This window comes from Ambystoma mexicanum, chromosome 5p, assembly GCF_040938575.1.
Source record: "Ambystoma mexicanum isolate Mex_15411 chromosome 5p, UKY_AmexF1_1, whole genome shotgun sequence".
Taxonomy (NCBI): Eukaryota; Metazoa; Chordata; class Amphibia; order Caudata; family Ambystomatidae; genus Ambystoma; species Ambystoma mexicanum.
Genome location: NC_090930.1, coordinates 1200473829 through 1200499512, shown reverse-complemented (window position 1 = coordinate 1200499512; position 25684 = coordinate 1200473829). Strand labels below are relative to the sequence as shown.

Sequence of the window (25684 nt, the reverse complement as noted above, 5' to 3'; positions counted from 1 at the left end):
CGGCCTTGAGGCCCTCCCTTCGACATGGTAGACCAGATAGTATAGGTACACTGGCTCTAGTGAATTGGCACTGCATTACAGCCCAGTGGAATTGGGAGACTGAGTTAGGATGGCGGGAACCCCTCAAAGGTTGGACATCTGAACATGAATGTCTCAGGATGGGAAGTGGTTGGTGCCAAATAGACACTTACAATAGCCTCTCATCACTGAGACACACTTGCCACTTTCGTAGCAATTCCCAAAAATATATGTTCAGGTAAATAAGCTGTGTACCAGGTGATTCCTCACTTGCACTGTATGGTTCCCATGGTCGACCTGTGGAAGTGGACTAACATGTGGCGGAGGCTTGAGGTCATAGCACAGATGGATGTTATATAGCACACCAAAGGGGGAGGATAATGTTGCACACAAAATTGGGCCAGTACAGATGTACGTCTCCCCTCTCCTCCCCAGAGTGTTCAAGGCAAACGACGCAGGAATTTAGGGTGCCAGTACTCCACTCAATGACGACCATGTTGAAATGGTGTGCTGTGATTTACCTGTGCTGTTTGGTAGAGCTGGGGAGTCTAAAGGGTTTCAAGAGAGAAGGACAGAGAGGGTAACCAGCATCGCCTCTTTTGGAAAGGACAGGATTGATGGTAGGGGCTAGCGGGGGGTAGTTAGAGGTTTACAATAAACTGTTATATCGTTCTATGCATGGGCACACTGTAATAAAATTCACAACACAATAAAATCAATACAAGTTATAACACATTGTTCTCACGATATCTATGAGCATAAAGCATAGGATAACATTTCAATCAGCATAAAAGAATACTTAGAAACAAAAACACCATCTTTCTAACCAGCAAAGTAAAGCAAGGAGAAAGAAAAATCGAACAGTAGAAACATCAATTTGAGTTGAATCAAAAAAAAAGGTACCAATATCTAAAAAGAAAAAGGAAGGATACAACATCAGGTGGATAGAGTATTTCGAACAACAATATGGAACAGTGCCTCCTAAACAATTTATATCTGAGCTCAATTAGCCGTCCAAACAGGGATCCAATGTCATATCCTCTTTAAGTCCTTTAAATTTCAAAGACAAAACAATATCAAGGGGGACTAAGAAGTTGATTAAACTAAGCACCAGCCGTTGGCTGGAACCCCACATACATCTTTCCCACAAAGACTCTTTCCAAGTAATGGAATCACTGTACAGAAATAAGCCAAATGGCACCCTTCTTTGATCTTGAAAAAATTGACAAAATAAAATTAGGTGTTTCAGGGTTTCCAATTCATTACATCGAGTGCAAAAGCGACAGCTACTACTCGAATTATCAGCCGCAACATGCCCCCAAAGTTGTAGCCTTTCATTGGTGATTAGTTGGTTCAATTTAAACCGTAGATGGACCTTTCTCGCAGTGTTACAGGGAAATATTTCCAAATAGCGTGAACAGTCTCCAAATTTTCAAATAAATTCCGCATATTCATAATACATTTTACTTTTCCCTATTCGATCAACCAAAATACACCAAAAATAAGATAGAAATTTCTTCTTGCATGCTGGAACACCCAATATTAGATTATCCTTAATCATGGTGTCATTCAAAATTTTGTCCATTTTGTTTTTGAATTTAAGAATTGAGAGTGACCGACCATCTTTAATCAGATCAGCAAGGTCTTCATATAGAGTCTTTTTTGGTGAAGCTAACATTTTGACATAACCATTCATACATCACCAATGCCATTTTACCGACAGTGAAAGAATGCCCATTTCATGGCAGATCAACATGTTTGGAATAGACAATGCCAGTCCCAGGACCTGTTTTCACAGCCTACCCTGGACACCATCAAGGAATTCTTCCATCTCGCAAGTGCAGATGTCTAAGGTATACAGGAGTATAGTTTCCACTTTTAATAAGTAGAACTGAATAGTAGGCAACAATGAAAATTTGCTATAGCGATGGTAAACAATTTTAATTTGTGAAGTGGTTTCAATTTGGTGTTAATTGTCTCATTCCACATACTTATAGAATAAGTAGCTGAAAGCTGGTAACCCAAGTAACTTATAGATTTAGCTTTGGGTATTATTGTCTCATTCAGAGACCAGCAAAATGTATCCGTTTTTTTCTTTCCATGTGCAATTACGATGATGAATGATTTTGCTGGGTTGACTTGAAGATTGTTCTTATAGGCATAGGACTGGAAAGCCGAGAGTTTGGCCTGCAGACCAAACGAGTACGGTCCATAAACAAGAGGTTGTCAGCAAAGGCCAACCTGTTAATAGCCAAATTACCCAACTTGACCGGGTAAATAACAGCATCTGCCCATGCTGACTCCAGGTCGGCTAAATAAAGATTTAAAAACATAGCTGCCAGATTGCATCCCTGCTTGAGACCAATTTCCGTAGTTATTTTATCGGTCATGGCCCCCTCTTTATTCAATCTAATTCTATAGGTGATATTTTGATGGAGAAGAGCTACCATGGCTCACTAAATATATCGGGAATCCGTAAGTGATCATCATCTCCCACAGCACATATCTGTTGACCGTGTCAAATGCAGAGGTTAAGTCCAATACATCCATGTATATAGGAACTGTCTGTGCAGATTTGGTTTGAGCATATAGGTGGGCTAGAATGGTTGCATTGAGCGAACACCCCAGTTGTTTACGAAAGCCCACCTGGAATCTAGGCAAAACATCCTGATGGACTATAAAGTGAAGAATGGACTCCAACAGTAAGTAAGTGAAAATCTTTGCAGACGCATCCATCAGAGCGATGGGCCTAAAGTTATTTGGATCGTCCCAACTCCCTTTTTTATAAATGGGAATAATGGTTGCCTAACACCAGGAGGGAGGAATGGAACCTAACAGATAAACACTATCAAATTTGTTCTGTAAGATCTTTGACCAAAAAATCGGGTCCGCCTTAATCAGACAGGGAGGGATGCCGTCTGGGCCTGGCGCTCGAGAACTCTTTATCTTCCCAATCGCCCGGAGATATCATCCAACACCCACGGAGAAGATCTCAAGACCAAACTTTGAAAGTTAAGGGGTGCCATGTTAGCAAAGCGTGTAGGAAGTCCATATTTATTTTGAACAAATGTGACCCAGATCGTTGGACACACCTGCTTCCTTCAATGGCTCCCCAGTTCCAGTAATAACTCTTAACACCAACCATATTTGTCTGGTATCATGGTTTAATAGATGGAGCATTCTCTGATTATCTGCCACCATTAGGTCATATTTCAAAGCCTTCAGCCTGTTTCGATACCGTTGGTTAATTTTAGATTTAGGATAGGTGTACCTGAACCAGTCATGATTCAGTGAACCAAGACAACGTATGGCTTTTCGTTTTTCTTTACAGAGGTTTACCACAAGTAGGTTAGAAGTATGCCAATGGTTAGGTGACATATTTCGATGTTTCGATGTTAAAATCAAATTGCTGACATGTGTCTGAATTCTACTACAGTTTAACCATTCGGCATATAAGCAATCAGAGCCCGCTCTATCCTCAGGAAAACAAATCAAGATATCATCCCTTAGGCAGGCCATCATTTTCTGACATAATTTGAAATCCCACCTCAGGCTAATATTAGGATGGTCGGGCACAACCAGAGTTAGGGCCGGGTCAGCCGAGAAGCACCTAGTACATATGTTTAGGGTGAGTTGCAAGGCCAGATGGTCCCCCAGGGATAAATCGTATATGGCCAACGTGTCTACGTTGGCCAAGAGTGCAGTAGAAACAAAAAATTAGTCAATCTGTGAACAAGCAGCTCCACGGGACCATGTGTAAGCAAACAGGCCTTGGTTGGGAGGTACTAATTGGATGTCCCATGCAAGAAAGTAATCGACCCACCTCTTCCCATACATTCTTGAAGGGGCACCAGCCCAAACTGGGGGACAGCCGCTATGACTTGTCGTTTCCATACAGGTTGCATTAAAATCAACTCCCAATATAACAGTAATACCTGGGTCTTCGGATATGACATCTTCAAGAATTATATCAAGTAGGTTAAGGAGATCTGTCTGTGCAATGATGACCTTGTTCCAATACAAACAGATCACCAAAAACCTGCTCCTTACAGAACCTGAACAAGTTAGACAGCTAGGATGGAATAATCGGCAAAAACCAATTCAGAGGAAATTCTGGTTGCTTTATCTATTAAAACCGCTAGGCCTCCAGATGGGCGACCTTGTACACCTTTGATTGCAGGCTGCACATATGTAAGGTAACCTGCAACCTCAAAGTGATCCAAGCGCATAGTCTCTTGAATTAAAATAATCGCAGAGCGAGACTCTGCGTCGAGATGCGAAGTCCATAGCCTAAGATTCTTCAGGCCACAAGCATTCCACGACAGCAGAGTGAGCCTAGTTCCCTTACTCTATTTGTCTGCTACAGGTTTAAGTGCCATAGTCTGGGACTCTAGGTCATTGAACTTTGCACCAGAAAAGGCAGCAGCAAAGGTCATAAATTGCCTAAAGAGTTTCTCACTAAGTGGGGCCAGGTCATTGCCCTGTGACCAACCATCGGCTCCGCCATCCTAACTGGAGGTTTTTCCACAAAAGTTGTAGCTTGCTCTTCGGTCAAAAATATACATAGAGTCAGACCAATCAGTTCAAAGTCCCATCTCTGGGCCCAAATCATTTTCATGATGATATGAGAATGGTAACCACAAATCATCCTGTTATTGTTGTTAGAAGATAATCGGACCCAATCGATGTCGTCGGATCTGATAGTTCTCAGCAATGGTATTGCCTGAAATGCCTTTAAAATGGCAGATCGGTTAAGACTCATTTTCCCTTTAGAAGTTACATTGCATTCCCATCCCATTATAGATGGCATCTCATGGGAAAGCATAGGGGGCCTCCTCATTGGGGGATGTCTTTTTATGAACATCCATCCCGTTGGTTTATCCACTACCCCTCACCGCAGTGGATGCAACCACAGGGGGTGGGCTCGAAAGCAGAGGAACCTTTCAAGAAGAATGAGGGTTAGGGGCTCAGAGCACGGTGTTCATTTTAATTTTTTTTTAAACGGCAGAGAAAAGGGGAAAAGACTGCATGTTCGAGTTGGCTAGTACAGCTTCGTTTTATTTCTCTAAATGTAAAGGCTTGCACACAAGTTTATCCCGATGACAGACGTGGCTTATCCAAGTTCACGTGTTCATTTTCGGTGCAGCATCAGCAATGAATTTTCAAATGCAAAACAGAATAACATTTGTAACGGAAAATCAGAAACCCAATATGTTTAGGTTGGCTTATAGAGATTGCCGAACCACGGCTAGTAGATTTTATGTTAACATGGCACTTCAAATCTTTGACAGCTACCCATTTTAAGATCTACTTACAGATTCAGCTAACAGGACCAACGGAGTTTCTGTGAAAATTACAACATTAACTCTACCTGCTCTCATTTTGGGTGAATGTGCAGAAACCAGTCATTTTTGCAATAATGTAGCCAAATTGCCAAGCCCTCTAAAATAACCCTAAATTATACTATTAATATTTCTGTTGCAAATCGTATGCTTCTACGGAATAGCCAAGGTTTAAACCACACACAGGTGCACGTCTCAAGTTACTGGCCAGGCATAAAAAGTCATCCAGTTCTCCATGTGTATACAGGACAACATGTCTTAATCACAAAGAGCCAATTATCAATCACCAATAGCCTACAACCGTCTGAAATATGAAGTAAGTATAATAATTTAAAAATATACTTTGAGGAGTTACACAAAAAATCATAACACTGTTTTTATCGCCAGAATCGAATTGAAATCCCTTGCTCCCAACGACCACATAATGACAGAAGCTCCGAGAAATAGAAAAAGTGCATTCTGACTGCTGCCTCTTCTGCAGGCCAGCTAATGTGGCACTTCAAACCTTCATTAAAAATAGGATGAATGCATGGGTTTGTGGGTAACAGGTCACAATGGTACGCACCCTGAAATACTAAAGCTAGATAGATGCTTTATGGACCGGAAGAATTCCTTGTTCTGGGCATGGAAGTCACAGTAAGCCAATAGTTTTTGAAAATATATTTTACTCACCCATATGCCTTAAGATCTATGATCTCAACACCCTGGGCCAACTCACCTGCTACCCGTTCATCAGTTTCCCGGTTTCCATCATCCGAGTATCGTGCAAAGTCCAGGGAATCCAAAGTGCTGATGCTTCCAGCTCGGTCTAAAAATGCAACAAGAAAGCAATTACTGTTTTTTCCTATATTACTTGAAGGTTTTATTCACAGCAGAACTAATCCAAGGACACTTACAAACAACCGGTTGGAAATACAACAGTTGGAAGAAGAAAAACTATTGCAGAAAGCAAAGATGCACATGAAGGAAGCAAGGCAGAGTCCAGGGACAGAATAAGAATAGATTAGCTAGCAAAGGTGGTCTCCATGTGCACCGATGGGCCTGAAAGGAGGGATCGATTAGGTTAGAGGAGAGAAAGGGAAAATGCAAGAAAAATGTATAGTTGCGTTGATGCGTGCAGACCAAAAGTATCCTGAGCTCTGCGATACTGGATCAGCATCTAGTAGCTTTGTGTCGAGAGCACAAGGGCACTTTTGTCCAAAGGGGAACCTTGTGTGCCTGTGCTGCAGGGACACACTGGCTGTAGCTGCGGATTGTGAGGTGGTTGTGGAGGTTTAGTGTTCCGATGTGGTGCCTCTAATTTTAGGGTGGCCAAGTCCTGTATGTTGCAGGATTGTCCCGATTTCATGGACGGTGGGTGTCCCACACAAAGCATTCCTGGAACAAGCTCAGAGGCGCTGCTAGGGGGGTGGAGGCGGCTGGGGCTGAGGGGGCTATAACCCCAGGTCTTTTGGTTGTAGCCCGGGATAGCAGCTCAGGGGATACAACCAAAAGACTAGCTAGCCCGAAGTCCCGACAGTCCCAACATTAGCCTAGCCCCCAATCGTTTCCAGAGCTAGCAACACCGCTGAACAAGCTAAAGTCCCAACTTTGCTCATCTGAAGCAGCATTAGCTGTCCAAGTAAAGACAAGTTCACACTTTTTCGTGCGGTATTTGAAAGCGGAGGGGAAGCATAGCACTCCGCTAAAATATATTGCCAACCTGCCTTTTTCGAGCTACTAAAGGGAGCTATCAAAAACTGTATGGCCTTGCCTAAAGACAGCAAAAGACACAAATGATTAAAGCACGTCAAGCCGCACAACACATTTTTGCGAGAAAAACACTTAGTAAAGAACAAGCACACTTGGTTTAAATTTAGGAATCAAGTTTTCATTAAAATTGACAAGCACATTTCAAAGCAACTGGCTGAGTTTTTTAAAAAAGGTTTTTTATTCAAAACTGCTCGAGCTTTAACTATCGAAAGTGTCAACTAAAATTGCAAACGCTGATTTTGTGGTAGGTTTTGAGAATTTCCTATGGTTTTGCAAAGAAAAGTAAAAAAACTGCAAGGTACTCCGGACCCAGTGCAGAGTAATTAATGTCGCCATTGTCGCTTACATTATCAGTATAAATTGGGGTCAACCTAAAACGTTTACCTTGGACAATCTTCGTGCCATCTTTCAAACTCAACTTTACAGAGCTTTAGATAATGAATTTGAACAAACATCGTCGATGGCTTGGTGCCAAAGATAAGAAAATGTGATCCTGTTTTTCCAATAAACAAATAAGTCTAGGAAACAAGAAACCACGTTAAATTAGTACATATGTCCCCGTAGAGGAGTCATTCCGGAACACAGGCCTCACATAAAAGGTGCATATTGTGAGCAATTGCCTTCTTTGGCGCACCCGTGGCTCCAGTCACTGCCTCCCGCCTTCCTCATCCCGCTCCCTGAATTGTAAAAAGTACTCGGCCGAGAGAGCGGCAATTTCGAATGGCATAATCTTGTAATATTTAGTTGTTTTTTTCAGAAAAAAATGCTGCCAATATCCAAGCAATTTTTCACTGGCCAATAAAATAAACCAAAAGGTCCACGGACATTATCCAGGGGTGCCAATAGCAAGAATGCCTTCAGTGGCAAGCAGTACAGGGAAGGTAACACCACATATGTACCCCCAGTGACGACATGATTGCCTAAATAAATACTGAACTATAAAAAAAATGAACAAAATGAAGCATCAAGTAGCTTTGTCACTTGACCCTCTTCTTCAACTACCTGCAAACATTTGAGATAAAAGCACTATGAAGGCCAGAGGAGAGAACCAATGGCTTCCATGCTAGACTTAATTTGCTCGCAATATTTCTTTCCAGTCTCTACTGAGGAGATAAGAAACATTTGGCATCCTGCTCCTAGAGCATCAAGGGGGAAAAGGAACAAGTTAGTTACTTACCTGTCTTCAGCATGGGTCTGGCATGGAGTCACATGCTCATGAATAACGAATACATAGCAGTACCCCATCACACATCTACGGAAGGTGGCAAGGCTCAACAGAAGCAATCAACTCTTATCTCTGGAACAGACTCACCTCAAGCAAACAGGTTGCGTAGCACTGCTTGGCCAACTCTGGACTCCTCCCTGGAATCCCTGTCGATGTAGTAGAATTTTGTGAAGGTGTTTGTGGAACTCCACGTAGTAGGGCCGTGACCCTCGGGGGTAGGGGAGGGGAATCTTCTGAGACCGGCACCACGTAGCGAAAAGCTTCCAGTTGTGACCGTAGCACTTCAAAGTCGACGACACCCAGGCCTTGGCAACGACCTCCCTGCAGTCAACAGGCAACTCATATCCTCCACACTCTAGGGCTGCAGGAGCCAAGCCCTCAGGTTCAGCGATACTTGGTCATGGTGAAGGATTGTGCCTCCTTCTCAGGGGAGAAGATCCGGAACCACTGGAAGCTTGACCGGAGGCGACGCAGAGACAGGCTGAGAAGGTCCGGATAGCAAATCTGCATTGGCCACGCCGGGGCGATGAGTATCAACTTGCATTGGCACCGTCTGAGAGTTTTGATATCTCGTAGCAAGAGAGGCAATGGAGGAAACGCGTACAGAAACATCCCTTCCCAAAGTAAGGAATACGCGTCCTCCAGGCTCCTCGGTTGGTGGAATCTTCTGGTAAACTTATTGGCATTTGGAGTACGCCGCAGAGGGATGAGGAACATTTCTTGTACGATGGCCCAGCGTCACAAGTCCTGAGCTTACTGGGAGAGCGCTGGGGATTGAGTGCCCCCATGTGTCCAAATGTAAACATGGTGGCCGTGTTGTTTGTGAAGATCCTCACAACCTTGCTCTTCAGAGGTGGAAGGAAAGACTTGAGGGCCCAGAACACTGCCCGTAGCTATAGAATGTTTATATGGAGATCCTTTTCCTCCGGCAGTCACAGGCCTCTAGCATGCAGCCTTCCAGTGTGAGCTCCCCAGCCTTCCAGGGAAGCATCCGTGGTGTCCGTCTCCTGGTATGATGGATTTTGAGACCCTGTGCCTCGGGCGATGTTGGAGTGGACGCCCCACCTCCCTATCGCTGACGGAACTCTTCCTCGAGTAGGATCTTGTCTGCGAAGCTTCCGGAAACCTCTATTCAGCGAGCGTCCAGGAACTCCTGAAGAGGTTGCATCTGAAACCTGCAGAGCCAGATGAGGTAGATGCAAGACAACATCATTCCGAGCAAAGACTTGATGGCACACACCATGGCTGTCTTCAATGACAGAAGCCGCTGCACCTTCCCTTGAATGGCGATACCCTCTCCTCCGAGGGCAACACCAGGCAGGACACCGTATTGAGTCTGGCCTCTAGGAATAGTGCTTTCTGCGATGGTGTCAAACAGGACTTTGGATAGTTGGAGAACCCAAGATCCGGCAGTAGCTGGACGGTCGCCTCTGTGCGTCCGACGGCCAACTCCCGTGAGCGGTCCCAGATGAGCCAGTCGTTGAGGTATGGGTATACCCCGTAGAATTAGATGGGTTGCCACCGGCACCAGGCATTTTATGAACACTCTGGGGGCCGATTTCAATCCGAAAGGTAGGGCCTTGAACTGATAGTGCTGGCCCTGCAATACGAAACACAGAAACCTTCGATGTTTCTTGTGAATTGCGACGTGGAAATAGGCGTCCTCCAGTTCCAGTGACGTCAAGAAGTCTCCTTCCTCCAGTTGGCCGAGCACGCGCTACAACAGCACCATCCTGAACGTTTGGGACTTTAAGTGTTTGTTGAGACGTTGCAAGTCTAGAATGGGCCTCCAGCCCCCTGTCTTCTTTCTGACCAGAAAGTATCTGGAATAGACTTCGGAGCCACTGGGAAACTAGCTCTATCGCCACTTTTCGCAGCATGGCCCGTGCCTCTTCCAGGAGCTGAGGGATGTGCTGCTCCTGACGGGTAATGGGAGGGATCCGTGGACACCTGCGTTGAAACTCCAGGGTGTGTCCCTGGGCCAGAGCGTCCAGCACCGATCTGCCTGTGGTGATCTTCTTCCACTCGCTGACAAACCTAGTCAGCCGGCCACCCACCGGGGTGCACGCGTGGGAGTCTGACATCCTGGCCAGTATAGGCCTGTTTTGGAGCCGGCGTCCTGCCCTATGGGTGACAGCGACGATGTCCTCTGCTACCGTAGCCCTGGGAACAAGCTATGTAGGCTTCCTGGCCCGTGGATCTGGATGGCTGCCGGTACGAAGAAGAGAAACCTTTGGAAGACCTGCTTGACTTTCCCCTGGAGGTGTGAAAAGAAGAACGCTGCTGCTTGAGAGTGCCCAAAGAACGGCCAGTCTCTGCCTTGATGGCCTGGAGGTACTCGCCGACGACCTTCCCAAACAAGCTCTCTGCGACGAAGGGCCTGTCCAACACCTTTGCCTGGACCTCCTGCAAGATATTTGTGGCCTTCATCCAGACTTGCCGACAAAGGCAGACACTGTTCCCCCCACCTGCCAGAACCCTGTGTCGGCGACTTCCAACGCCACTGTAATGGCGTGATCAGATGTAACTTCCCCCTCCAGGAAAAGAGAGATTGCTTCCATCCTCTTATCATCGGGAAGGAACTCCAGAATAGGCCCCAACTTGTACCATAGATCCCCGTCGTACCTGGCTAGGATCGCCAGTGCGTTGGCCGACCTGGATAGTGGGTGCTGCAGTGTAAATCACCTTCCTTCCCATGGCGTCCATCTTCTTCCCCTCGCTGTTCAGAAGGCCATAAGACGACGAGGAACGGTTAGCCACAGTTTCCTTATGGCCGCCAACACCACCAAATCCGGCGATGGTTGCGACCTCAGGCACTTGAGTGTGCAATCCGGCACCGATACTTCTTCTCCAGCCTATCCCGTTTGGCTGGAGCCGTGCAAGGGTTCTTCATGAGGGCCAGGCCCTCTTCCCACACGTCTTCCAGAAGGGGCACCGCCATGATAGTCTTCCACTTGGCCTTGCGTCTCTGGTACAAGAAACCCTCCTTCCTGGTTTCTTCGGGCACAATCTGAAAAAGCTCGGAGGCTCTGGCGATCATGGTGTGGAAGACCCTACCTCGTCCGGTTGGGACACCCTAGGTGACACATCCAAATGCAGAGACTCGCCATCCGCTGCGTCGATATCCTCATTGTCGTCCATCATCATGGCCATATCAGTTCCCGTACCCGTGTCTGGGTCTGCTGGGGGAGAAGGAGCCTGACACGGATGTGGAGGCTGAAATGGGGGCGTCGGATGACGCTTCCTCTTCTTCATTGGAGGCTGAACAGGATTGTGGGGGACCACTGCAACCAGGCCCGATGGCATGCTCTTCTGGATCTCCGACACCAAGGTTTGAAAGGTTGACAGAATGTCCAGAGATGCATCCTTCTCCAAAATTGCTGGCCGAGGAAGATCATGGCACTTCTTAAACAAGGCCAGTCTCTTCAAGATAACTGTTTTTCAGCAAATTAAGGCCTAGCTCTCTACGAATGTGGGATGTCGGCATAGACAAGGGCAGACACAGTACTTTTTTCAAAACCCCCCCTTCGAGGTAGTTCCAGAGAGAGTCTGGGAGGTTAAACATAGCTTCCGTCCGTATGTTAATACTGGTACCACATTGGCTTTATAGTACTTCAGTAGCGGGACGATCGAGAAGCGGCCAAACTTAGTGTTGAGAGCTGATGCTTGACTGGTGAGCAACTTCATCTTATTTTGCGATGGTTAGGCATTGGAGCCTCTATTACTGAATTGCTCAACTATACCCCTAGGTATTTAAAGGACTGTACCTTGTCAATTTTTTCACCGTCAATATACCATGAATGATGGCTATGACCCTTTCTTGTCATATCCGAAGGTTAAGATTTTAGTTTTCACCTTGTTGATCTCCAGGTCGTTGTTGCAGATGTATCGATGTAGGGTGTTGAGTTGTCTTTGCAGTCCGATGGGAGTTTGGTCGATCAGCACGACATTGTCCGCGTGGTTCATAGTGATAATATCGAATAAAAAAATCTCGAAAACAAAAGGCCGGAAAAAATAATAATCGAATTTTTTTTTCAATGCGTTTTTATTCAAAATGGGGGGGTTCCCCCAACCCCCCTTTTTTTTCATTTTTATTTTACCCCTTTTTTTTACTTACCTGACCCCAAAAACATATATAAATAAATAAATAAAAAATTCGATATTTTTTTCTTCGAGATTTTTGTTTCGTGCTTTTTGTCATTCGAGATTTTGTTTTCGAGATTTTGACTGACCACCTGTCCGCGTACAGCAGGTGTGGTAACTGATCTCCACCGACCGTGGGGGAAATTATCTTGTCTCCACAAAGGCTTCCGGTAGCTCCCCCAAAAAGAAGTTAAAAAGTTCCAGGGCCAGGGGGGCATCCCTGTTTTACACCTCGAAAAGTTCTTATTTCATTCAAGAGTATTCCGGCTTTAAGCCTTACTCGTAGCGTGGTGTTAGAGTGCATTGCTATGATGGGATGGAGTATAGGCATCGCACAATTCTTCATAGCCAGTTTGGACCATAACTTTCGACAATCAATCTGGTCGAAAGCCTGTACTAAATCCACAAACACCATATAGATCTTTGGTTTGGAGGGACCTAGGTTTCCCTTGAAAAGCTGGAGTAGAAGGATGTTTAGAGATGTTACCCAGGCCTCTAACAAAAACAGTTTGGAGGGTGTAAAAACAGCCAGACTCTACACCACCCGTTCAACTGCTTCAGTACTATGGAGCTGTAGAGCTTACCGATAATATCAAGGAGGGAGATGGGGCGAAAGTTCTTGGGCTTACTCCAATCCCCCTTCTTGTAGATAGAAACGACTATTGCTCTCGTTCAAGAGGTCGGTAAGAGATGGGACATGGCTATTTGCCCAAAAAGGATCAGAGATGAAGGCGGGCCAGTCATCAGGGAACTCCTTTAGCATGCGATTCGACATCGTGAGATGTCGTTTGGGCTGGTCGAGGAAACCCAAGAATCCGGGCCTTCAGAAAGCTTGAACGGGTCAACAGTTCCGCCAACTGGCACATATCATTTGCGGAAGTGGGTAATCCAGGTGTCTTCACCTATGGGGTTTATTTGGTCGACTCTCAACGCCAGGTCGTCCGGCTTTGAATAATGACCAGAACCTATTCAGGTCTTTGCCCCCCAATGCATCTAGCATCGCCTCAGCGTCCTGATGGTAACGTAGATGTCTAGAAGCACAGAGCCAGTTCTTATAGTTAGACTTTGCAAGTTTAGAAGATCTTCTAACAGCTAATGAGCCTGACATTTTGGCTCTCCATGTAGTTTTCCTTGCCACTTTTCTTCGGTCAACCAATTCAGGGTCAAAAGCGTGTTTGTAGTGTCGAACCTTTCCATCCTTCTGAGGGCGAAGATGGAATTGCACCAATAAGGGAGAGTAGTCGACCTCGCTACAGCCTGATGCTGTTCAGCTGACAGTGATTGAATCTCTGTAGGCGAATGTCTCAGGCACATGGCCCCATTACATGTGTCCAGGGCTATTGAGTAGTGCTCACGAGTCAAAAAAATCTGTTGGGGACCATTCCTAGAGGAGCAATTGATGGTCACTAGATTTGGTTTTGGTAATTTGGAATTGTTCGACCAACAGCAAAAAACGTTTTGATACATACATGTAATCAATAGTTGAAGTTGTGCCCTGGTTCCACGTCGCCTGTAATGGCGTGTCGCCTGTACAGTTTCCATTCAAGACATGCATGTCACGGGAATCCATGAGGTTATTCCATAAATTACGTCTGGCATGGCGTGGGTCATCCAGCTTCCAATCTTGGTCTTGCTCAGTTTTTATAAGTCTGAGATGTTGAGGTCCCCGCATAAGATGTGTGTGGGCTGGCCCTGGGCACAAGGAAATATCGTCCAAAATCTTGGCGATCTGGTCTATTAACTCTCCGTCTCCCATCAAAGCAGGATTCCAATAAACGTTGATTAATCTAACACGGAGGTCTTCAAACTGTGGGGCGCCCACCCACCCAAGGGGGACGCGGCCGCATCGCAGGGGGGGGGCGCCAGAGCCCAGCATGAAATGTAAAACATTTTTTTTTATAACTTTTTCTTTCTTTTTTTTTTAGATTGGAGGAAATGGGAAGGGGCATCTCACATGGTCAGACTGGACCATAAAAGGATCTTAGGCACCAATGAAAAAATGGCCAGCAGTTGCAAATGGCTATTAGGTCCTTTAGTCACAGACTGTTTGAATAGTACCCAAGGGGTTGTTTTTTGTTCAAATGTAAACAAATTGTGATATTTAAAGAATATTTATTCAGCAACAATGGTCAAAACTACTAGCTGCATAGTGAAGTAACTCCTCAAACTGGCCCACATTGGCCAAAAAAGTGGCCCATTTTGACTGGCCTACACTAGCATTTTGCATTTTTGGTACGGTCATCGCCCTATTGCCCTTTAGGCCAGTCCAAGCCTGCCGGCTCATCCATAATGGGTGAGGGGGCGTCCACCCACTGGCCACCTCACCCATTATGGAGGAGCCGAGGAGCCAGCCCAGTGAAACACTGAGCACTCCCTCAGCTGCTTTTTCCAGCTGAGTGAGTGCTCCTGGGCTGGCTGAACTGTCAAAGGGAAACACTGTTTGTCTTTGACAGTTCATTTCCCCAGCCACACATGATCACTGAGCCATGCAACGCTGGAGCAGGGCATTTTAGCAACAACGCGCAGGCCCCTGCAGAAGGTACGTTTATGGCGATTTATTTTTTATTTAAATGTGTATGGATGTGTGTATGCTTGTGTTATGGGACTGTGGTGGGAGCAGGATGGGCGGCAGCACTGGGATATATGATATGGCATTTGTAACGCGCCTATACACAAGTGTTTCAAGGCGCGAATATCCTAGTGGATAGTGGTGGGAGTAGGGTGGGAGAGCCCAGTACTGGGAGTAGGGTGCGGTGACAGCACGCAAAAGTTCATAGCGATTTCTACATACTGTCCATCGGGCACTTTTGGGGGAGCCCGGCCTGCCCAAACTTTGCTCCGGGGGCCCAAGCAAAAAAAGTTTGAAGACCACTGATCTAACATATGTGAGAGCTTTGTCGCCATGCCGTGCCAACTGTGCCTCCCATCCAATCATAGACACTTTGAGAGCAAATTCTTGTTTGCAGAGCTTAGGAGATTAAAAGGACTGCCAGATCTAACCGCAGTTAGGAGACCTGCGTAGGGACGACCCGTGTTCCCTTTCTTGGCAGGGTTAATGATGACTTCAAACCCATCCATGCCCGGGGGTTTCCCTCGGCCAGGTCTCCTGTAAGCAGATCAAATCATAATATCCCAAGTTTACATCTTTGGGGGTCGTCAGATGAGAAAAGCCCCGAGTGTTCCATGAGATAATTTTCAACTTGGTTTTTGGAGTGCCATGTTAAAGAGCAAGATCTAGTTTTGAAGACAAGTCGACAGGGGTCTACTGGCAACCAAAAGAGGTGCCTGAAATAAAAAAAAAATAGTTTTTTTATTTACTTGATTAAATCACATTACCGATGTTTACAAGAAATTGTGTTAAGATTCCTATGCGGTCTCAGAACAGCGAGACGAGTGTAACAAGTTAAAAGTTCTGTATTGGCGGAATTGTCCTTGTAGTCAAGCTTCAGACTGAGCCTCACTCCTTGCAATTTTTTCGAAGGCGGTTTGGAGGATTTTTGTTGTCGCTATGACACGAGGTCTTTTCACCGTTAATAAGGCGTAGTCAGCATGTTGCTTCGTCGTAAAGGAGTGTTTGAGAAGAGTGATGTTTTAGGTATGTCCTTCGAGCGACGGGTGTTTCTGGACAGGACAGTAAAAGAAGTCTTAGCGTTTCAGTCTGTGCTTGGTTCTTACAGAGTCTGTAGGTGTTCGTGGTTGAGAGGCCTCTTACCGCCCGGATTTCGTTTGTTGCCAGAATGTTGAGACGAGTTCGCAAAAAATAGATTGAGTGCTCTGTTTGGGAATTTCTTCAATAATTCCTGTGTCTGATTTAGCCTTTTTGTGTGTGGCGAAAGATGAGTTGTCATCTTAAATTTGGCTGCTGTATCTAAAGTATGGATCCAATCTAACTCTTCCAGTTTCTTTTTTATTTTTAATGTGTTTTGGATCAGTTCCTCTTGTGAGCTTTGTGTCATTGTCAATTTTTCTTTGTTTTCTTGCGCCCAAGCATTGAGTGCTTTGCAACGACCACCTATGATATCTGGGTTTATCAAGTTGTATATTGCGGGAGCGTCCGAAAGTAGTGTTTTTCTGTAGAGCATCATAATGTTGCACTCAATCTTTGCTTTTAGCGAAAGCAGGCACAGTTCTCGTCTGATTGCAGCCATTTGCGTCGATTTCAGCAGTTTTAGAACAGATCTCCAAAAGTAGCCTTCCAGTTTCAACCATATGCTCTTCGGTATGGTCGGCATTGCCTCTGTTCCATGAATTAAGGCTGGAACAACCTTTGTTCTGAAAAATTTGATGGCTGGGAGAAAGAGTAACAACCAAATTTGTTGTCCACGGCTCGAGTTTGAGTTGAACGTTTCCTTATTTTATCCCAAAGGCTGCGTTGCATGGTGTTTTCCATCCTTGAGCTGTCCAGCGTTACTCCCAAGTACTTAAATCCAAGGACTTTTTCAATTTGAAAGCTCTCGAGATTCCATCTCAGTTTTTCATTTTTCTTTTTGGAACGGATGTAGTTGGAGAGGTTATCGAGTTGTCGCTGTTAGCCGATTGCCGTATGGTCTAATAGGATCATATCGTCCACGTACAGCAGTCGGGATATTTTTGATTGTCCAATTTTTGGCTGAAAAGATCTCACGCTTTTTTCGGAATCCTTGAAGTCGCCAAGGTATGCTAGGAAGAGAGATGGGGCCAATGGGCAACCTTGTTTCACCCCTTGTGCGGTGGGTATCTCCTCCGATAGGACACCTTGTTGATTCAATCGCACTCTCAATGTTGTTTAGGAGTAAAGGGCTTTTATCGGGTTTAGCGTGTCCGCCGGCAATTCCAGGACGAGAGTTTCTCCCATAGTTTGTTTCGGTCGACCTGGTCAAATGCTTGAGCCAGGTCGAAAAACACCAGGAATATCCCGGGGCTTCCGTTTATGATCTTAATTTTTAGAGTGCTCAAGAGCAAGATGTTGGCCGAGGTTCTCATGTTTATCATAAATCCTGTCTGGAAGGGATCTGCACATGCGGAGGTCTTTGCCCAAGATCGAAGCCGGGTTAGAAGCAAAGTGCCGAACACCTTCCCGATTACTTCAAGTAATGCTATTGGTCGATAGTTTCACAGGTCCTCTTTACTTACCTCCTTGAAGATGGGTACCACAATCGAAGACCAAGATGGTGATATAGACTTGTGCTCCGCACACCTTTTAAACACCATGCTGATGAACGTTGCCCACTCTGAAGGGTGATTTTTTAAGTCGATGGTCGTTATCCCGTCCGGGCCCGGGGCTCTAGATGTTTTGAGTTTGTGAATTACCGCTTCGATGGGTTCTCTGTCGTATAAGGTTGCCCAAGGTGTGTTTTCGTCTTGTTTTAGAGGAGGACTAGAGGGTGAAGAGAAAAGAACAAGTTACTCTCTTACCTGGTAACGTTCTTTCGATGGTATGGTCCGACGACGTATTCCATATCTATGACAGTAATCACCACAGCTGTGCTGCGTCAGAAAATCTTTCGGAGTCTGCGTCGATGACGTCGATACGCCGCCCTTGAGGACCTCCTTGTCATGAATCGCTGGGTGCGCCCCTTTTGGGCCTCATGGTCCTTATCACAACGGACTTAAACAACTAATACCTCCAATATGGCCTTCCACCACATTCCCTTCTTGCTCCATGCGTTGGACGTAACCCTTCTCCATTTCTAGACCACGCCTTCCGTGTCTCCACGCGTCTCAATGCTATAGCGATTAGCGACCAGACGTGTGCTCCGTAGCTCGCAGTTCTTCTCCTTTCTACTCCGCTATCCCTTCCTCGAAACACCCCCCTTTCTTCTTCCTCCTGGATTCTAGTTCTAGCAAACTTACCTTGCCTCCTGGATTCCTGGATTCGACCTCCAGGAAAACTGAACGCATTCTGGATTCGGCAGAGACACGGGCCGCCTTCTTCAAAACCCAATCCATCCGAAAGAAGGCAGCCTCCAAGAACACCGGTAAAGAACGGATTCAGGTGAGAAGGGGGGAACTCCTTGACACTCCTCCGACGGCCAACGTCACTGGATGTTATAAGTATGACGCACGACGCCCGTAGCCCTCAGTTGTAGTTTTTTCCCAGAACGTGTGGCATCAGTCTTCTGCCAGTCTGACCACACAAAGCCTTGCGGAAACGTAAGCTGCAATCGCATAAGAAATTCTGTAGCAGGGAAGGCAGGGAGGGAGCAATATGGAATATGTCGTCGGACCATCCCATCGAAAGAACGTTACCAGGTAAGAGAGTAACTTGTTCTTCAAGGGGATTGGGCCCTCCAACGTATTCCATATCTATGACAGACTCCCAAAGCAGTACCAACGTAAGGAGGTGGGAAAAAGAATTTAGAAAATTGAAATTTAGAATGCCCAATCAAATTGCAGAGTAAAGGACCGCCTTGCCAAAGGCTAGATCTTGCCCACAGATACAATTGAGGGAGTAGTGACGTACAAAAGTATGGACCGAAGCCCAGGTAGCTGCATCACAGATGTTACGAATAGGAACACCCCTCTGCAGGGCAGTAGAGGCAGCCATACCCCTGGTAGAATGGGCCCGCAAGCCTATCGGAGGGTCCTTACCCGCCAAGCGGTAACATTCAGAAATTGCTAAAATAATCCATCGAGACAAAGTCTGCTTAGTAACAGCTTGTCCCAAACGCCTTCCAGCGTAACCAATAAAGAGTTGATCGTCCACTCTGACCCGGGACATGCGTGAAATATAAAAGCTTAAAGCTCTCCTAGGATCCAGCCTATGGAGCCTCTCCTCTTCCTTACCAGGATGCGGAGGAGGATAAAATGCCGGAAGAATAACCTTCTGGCTTAAATGAAATTCCGACACCACCTTCCGAAGAAAAGAAGGACGAACTCCAAGGACAACCCTGTCACACATTGAAGGGTGGCTTAACTGAAAGTGCCTGTAACTCCCTCACTCTGCAAGCGGAATTGACCGCATCTAAAAATACAGTTTTAAGAGTCAACAGTCTCAAAGGGCAGGAATGCAAAGGCTCAAACGGAGCACCCATTAGAAACTTGAGAACAAGGTTCAAATCCAAACCGGGTACCTGGAACGGTGACGGAGGGAACACATTAGTGAGCCCTTTTAGAAACTGAGAAATTAAAGGAATTTTAAAATAAGAACACTCTTCAGATGAGTGCTTAAATATGGGCAGCGCCGCCAGGTAACCTTTAACGGTACCCACTTGCAGGCCCTTGTGGGCCAAAGAAAGCAAAAAAGACAGAACGACAGGAATGTCACATGAAAAAGGATCCACATTCTGAACCCTGCACCAGTCGCAGAACTTTCTCCAACTGCAACGGTGCAGGGACTTTGTTGCCGGCCGTCTGGCAGAAAGCAACACCTCCATCACGTCTTCAGGGAGGTCCCAATCCTTATACCTCAACCTTTCAGAAATCAAGCGTGAAGGTTGAGGGATCTGACCTCTGGATGGAGAACCTGACCCCCCTCCAGTGAGAGCAGATCGTCTCGGTAGGGAAGACAACGTGGAGGGCAGATGGACAAGTCGAGAAGGTCCGGGTACCACGTCCTCCTGGCCCATGCCGGAGCAATGAGGATCATCCGGGAACCGAACCTCCGTAACCTCCGCAGCCCTTGCGGAATGACGGGGACTGGAGGAAACGCGTACAGCAGTGGGAATGACCTCTCCACCACAAACGCGTCTCCTAAGGTTCCTCTTGGAGGAAATTCCCACGAGCAGAACCATTTGCACTTCCGGTTGACACTGGAAGCGAAGAGATCCACTTGAGGGGTCCACCAAAGGGCGAAGATCTCCAGGAGAATCTCCTGAGCCAACTCCCACTCGTGAGAGATCGCGCTCTGCCTGCTCAGAGCGTCCGCCGTCACGTTTTCTTCTTCGGCCAGATGAACTGCAGAGATCAAATTTTTCTGTTGGATTGCCCAGAACCAGAGCTGCATCGCCTCCCTGCACAGAGAAAGTGACCACGCCCCCCCTTTCTGTTGAGGTAGTGCATGGCCACTGTGTTGTCTGCCAGAATCAGGACATTCTTCCCTCGCACAGTCGGCAGAAAAGCCTTCAGGGCAAGCCGGACGGCCCTCAGCTCCAACAGATTGATATGGAGTCTGGAGACCAATGACAGCTGACTGTCAACTCGTTGACATGAGCTCCCAATCCCGTGAGGGATGCGTCTGTCACGATCGTCACCTCCGACCAGGGTAGCCAAATGAAGCCCCCTTCATCAGATTGCCTTCGACGGCCCACCAAAGAAGGTCCTGGGCGACCGAGGGCGGCACCTGAACGGGGTCTGAAATCCTGCCAGAGGACTGAGACCACTGGAGCTTGAGTGCCCATTGCAAAGATCTCATCCGCAACCTGGCCTCTGGCACCAGAAGAATGCAGGATACCATGAGGCCGAGCAATCTCAAAAACTCGAACGCAGGGAGACTCTGGGCATGTTGGAACTTTTGCACCATCTGCTGAATGTGATGAGCCCTCACCTGGGGAGGAAAACACTGCCCCAGGGACATGTCGAGCACTGCTCCGATGTACTGGAGCCTCTGAGTTGGCGTCAAGTGGGACTTCTTTAAGTTGAGAAGCCCAGCTTGTGGAGGGAGTGGCAGGTGACGGACAGATGATCCAGGACTTGCTTGGGAGAGCGTGCCCTGATCAACCAAAAGTCCAGGTAGGGGTAGACATGAATCCCCCCATTCCTGAGATGCGCTACCACCACTACCATGAGCTTGGTGAAGACCCTTGGGGCGAAGGTCAATCCGAACGGCAGGACCCGAAACTGAAAGTGCGAGTCGCCAACCGCGAACATCAGGTACTTCTTGCACTTTGGATGGATCGGCGCATGAAAATAAGCGTCCTTGAGGTCGAGAGACACCAACCAGTCCTGAAGTTGAAGGGCCTGGAGGACTTGAGAAAGAGTAACCATCTTGAACTTGTCCTTCCTGAGGAGTTTGTTCAAACCGCGCAAGTCCATAATGGGTCTCAATCCCCAGTCTTTCTTTGAAATCAAAAAAATAAGGGGAATACCATCCCTTGTTCCTCTCCGCTACAGGCACCAGTTCTATGGCGCCTTTCTCCAGCAGGGATTGAATTTCCTGCGCAAGGAGCGGATCCAGACTCTTCAAAGAGAGGTTCTCTGGTGGATTGTCGGGAGGCCTCTGCCGGAAAGGAAGACAGTAGCCGTGGGCTATGATCTCCAGAACCCACACATCTGAAGTAATGGCACGCCATTCGACAAGATGCTGCACCAGCCTTCCCCCAACCGGCGAACCATGGGACATGGCCTCATGACTGAACTGAAGCGGCTGCGGCGTTGCCTGAGGTCAAAGAGGCAACTGCCCGAGCGGCCTTAGCACCTCGAGTACCTTGTTTTCCACCTCTGGCACTCCTACGGTGGTCCCTTTGACTAGCAGCTCCTTTCGCTTTACCAAAGGAGGAATAATAACAAAAGGAACCTCGCCTCCATTGCTGTCCCCTAGGACGAAAAGGCGGAGGTTGGCGAACTGCAGCGCCCAACGACTTCGCTGCAGCTTTTGAGGTCTGCAACCTCTCAAGGCTCTCGTCAGCCTTGCTGCCAAAAAGATGGACACCATCAAAGGGCATGTTGAGGAGCCGTGCTTGCACATCAGGAGACAACTCTGACTTCGCAACCACGCAAACCTGCGTATTATGGTGCTCGCCGCCATGGACCGGCTGATGCAATCTGCCATGTCCAAACCCGACTTATCGGCTTCACACATGGCATCCTTGCCATCCTGGACCATAGCAAGAAAACCATCCTGTTTGTCCCCTTTGGGAATATGTTCAGACGCTAAGGAAACACAGTTCCACAGAGAGTGCGTGAAACGAGACAAGGCACATACGGAGTTGGCAGCCTGTAAAGCCATACCCCCTGAAGAAAACACTTTCTTCGCCCAACCATAAAAACGCTTGTCGTCCCTATCAGGAGGGTTGGTAGGATACGACGCCTGCTTTGCTGGGGCCGTAGCCGCCTGCACCACCAAAGTCTCCGGAGTGGGGTGCTTGGTCAACTAGCAGGGGTCGCTACTGGCTGGGCGGTATTTTCGCGGCAAAGACTTGCCCACTGCTGGGAGACTCTCCGGAGCAATCCAAGCAGTCGCCACCCTCCTCTGTAGAGCCATATGGAACGGCATTACCGGGTCAGTTGGTGGATCTTGGTCGAGGATATCCGTGAGGTCATCCTGAAGAAAATCCCCTGGGGGAGCAGACCACCCCAAGTACTCGGTGACCCTTGACATAAGGCGCCGGTACGAGGAGCCGGGATGGGTGCCAGGCTCAGGCCTACAAAACTCCTCCTCCGGAGAGGTGTCCAGACCACTGGCATCGTGCAGCGACTGACGCAGGTCCTCAATCTGACTATGTCCCGAGAGAATCTCATCTGGCACAGTATCAGGAACCATGCCATCATCAGAGCCCTCGTCCACCACCGAAATGTAATCAAGATGGTGGAAAGTGAGCACAGAATGGGGAACAAAGCCATGCTTGGCCTTGGCCAGAGCCTTTCTAGGTGGTTCCACCCTACCGCGGGGTACCCCCGTCGAAACAGCCTCGAAAGGCATCAAGGGCCGCGAGTGAATCGGCATTGACGCCAAACGCAGCACTGACAGCATCAACACAGGCTTTGGTTAGATCGTACCCCAGCTTCAACCAGGTTTTCCGCTGCGTCTATTTGTCATTTTTTCACTTCGGGAGAAACTATGTACAGTTAAGTTGTCGCTTTGTGGCCCTCGTGAATTGGTTCCACTAGTTTTATATCTTCAGACCTTAGGAGCTGCAAGGTAGGGACCCAGTGGAGAGTTTTAGACCGGTTCACCTGTTTAATACAAGATCCTCTTGGTTGTCCGTTATTTGTTCCAGTTTAAACGTCCGTTCACTTTGTACTTTCCTGTCTGGTGTTTTTTCCCCTTCTGGTCTGTGAAGACGTTGAGAAACCTGACTTTCAAGTTGAGCCAAGGAGTTTCTGGGGGTTTTTGATCTCGATCTTTGATGTCTGGTTGAGCTATAGTAGCCAGTTTTCGATTAAATGTTTCGTTTTGGTGAAATTCTCAAATTAATGTCATTTTTTATTTGGTCTGTTTTTGACAGGTGCTTTTGTTACTTCGACTAGAGGGGACTTTTGAGGGCCCCAATTTACTGTCATCAGTTTCTTGCACCTATCTTCCAAGGTAGAGAAGTTAGTTGGACGTTCAACATCTGCGGTGTCCCTGGTAACTGTTTGCTCCCTCCTTGGAATTTGAAGTGGATTGATTATCATTTTTGGTTTGTCACAGGTATTTGCGACTTGTACATTGCCCTGATCAGCGCAGAGATGTTGACTTAAGTCCATAAGATCCTGGTCGGCAAGGAAGTCGTCCACTGATATTGGGGACTTTGCTTTAGTTGCTCTGTAGGACTGGTGGGTCTTCGGCATTTGGGTGTCCCTCCTGACTACTTTGTACGACGAAAGAGGGGTTTGTTTTTCTTGGAGATGGTATCTCAAGAAATAATTTTCAAAAGTACCATTATATTACACATTATGAGCAAGCCCAACCCCTTTTCCATAAGAAAATGTGGAAAGAGAATATATAACAACACAAGAGGCCCATGATCCCGAGGCCCACAGGATAATCTCCAGAGTTCCCTGCAGGCCAGTCCACCCTTGAAAGTAAAACAAGCTCACTTATGTTATTGCCAAGAATCACATTACCAGACTTTGCTGAAAACCAAATGCATCAGCCAGACTAGATCAGTCAGTGTACCCTAGGGAAGTGAAAGATTTGACGGATTCCAGTCTTCTTATGTTAGCAGCAACAACTAATTTGTATGCAAAACAGAAAATTAAGTCCAAGCCAGCAAAACAGCAAATTTAAGAAATCTGATATAGTGCCTGTGCAGTTCTTCAGTGCTACAAATTGAGGATTAAAACCCATTCTTTGATTCGAGATCGCAATGGAGAAATCATTAAAGATGCAGGGGTGGGGCCCTCTATCTAGAAAGCACTGGTCTCTCTGAAAACTTTCAGAATCACCACTGTGGCTGAATAATAAGTAAGCACGCCGTGATGACACTCGGCTGCTCTCCCACGTTGGGCGTCAGGGCTCTATGCGCTCTTTCTATATTGTAGGTCCTTGAGTCCCGCCAGATGAAATGTGTCCCAGAATAAGTTACTGAGAAAACCTTCCATATCGGTGCCTTCTATCGATTCTGGTATTCCCATTAGTATTCCCATTAGGTGTATATTATTCTGTCGAGAGCGCTGTACTTGGTCCTCGACCTTAGCACCTAGCCTTTGCACTTTTCGAATGAGGGCATACACACCTGTCAACATAGTATCTTTATTATCTTCTAGCGCACATATATGCCTCTCGTGGTGCGCTCCGACTGTGCATGTAGATGAGCATTAATGTATTTGAGCTCCATGACTATGTTTTCAACAGTCCCCTGGGTATCCAGCGTGCAATGACTCCTCTTTTTCATTTCCATCAATATCTGCTAAAGCTGCGTTGATATATCAATTTTTGCAGTACGGTGTGTTAATCTCTGAGCTTAGGCGAGTGCTCACAGAATCCTCAGAGTTTGTCTCGGCGTTCATCAAAAGCATATCCCACAAGCGCTAGAATGGTGCCTACAAGAGCGTGCACAGGTGAGAGGTTTAGAAACCACCGTGCCTAGGCACCGAAGGGCGCGTCGTTGGACTAGGCCAGGACCCAGTCTGGGAAAGCGATGATGGGTTGTTTTGCTTCCACACTGCATGGATATATTTTAACAGACCCAGCACACTGAACGAAGAAACCTAGGACGCTGAAGGGCAGATTATTCACCCAGACACTCCGCTAAACTGAAAAGAATGTCTCTTCATGGCCTTTTATTCACAAAAAGCATACAATAATGAAAATAATAAATGAATGAATAATTACTACAATAATAAAGAATGTAAAAAGTCTAAGAATATTTCACTGTTGAAACAACAGTAAAACAGATCCTTAGCTTGACAGAAATGCACTGAAAAGCTCCAAAATAGGCAGGCATAGAGAACTTGGCATCAACAGGCCTAGCAGCGGTGCGTCCACCGTTCCAGGCCAGCTTTCTGCCAGATCGCCCTGGTGCCCCTCGTTTTAAGCCTCCCACAAATGCCAGGTGGCTCTCGAAGTTTCCACGTGTTGACAGCTCCCATGGGCCCCCGGCTGGAGTGACTCATGGTAACCTCAAGAGGCAAAACACTTCCC

General features: G+C 46.8%; 1 protein-coding gene across 8 annotated transcripts in view; it reads right to left on the bottom strand.

The window, feature by feature from the left end:
• RELCH (RAB11 binding and LisH domain, coiled-coil and HEAT repeat containing) overlaps nucleotides 1–25684 on the bottom strand; it is a 1825259-nt gene that overhangs the window by 1691195 nt on the left and 108380 nt on the right. For all 8 annotated transcript variants that reach the window (XM_069613666.1, XM_069613665.1, XM_069613669.1 and 5 more), the window contains exon 2: nucleotides 6079–6168. In XM_069613666.1, the coding sequence (XP_069469767.1) occupies nucleotides 6079–6168 (90 nt within the window). The remainder of the gene's footprint in view (nucleotides 1–6078; nucleotides 6169–25684) is intronic.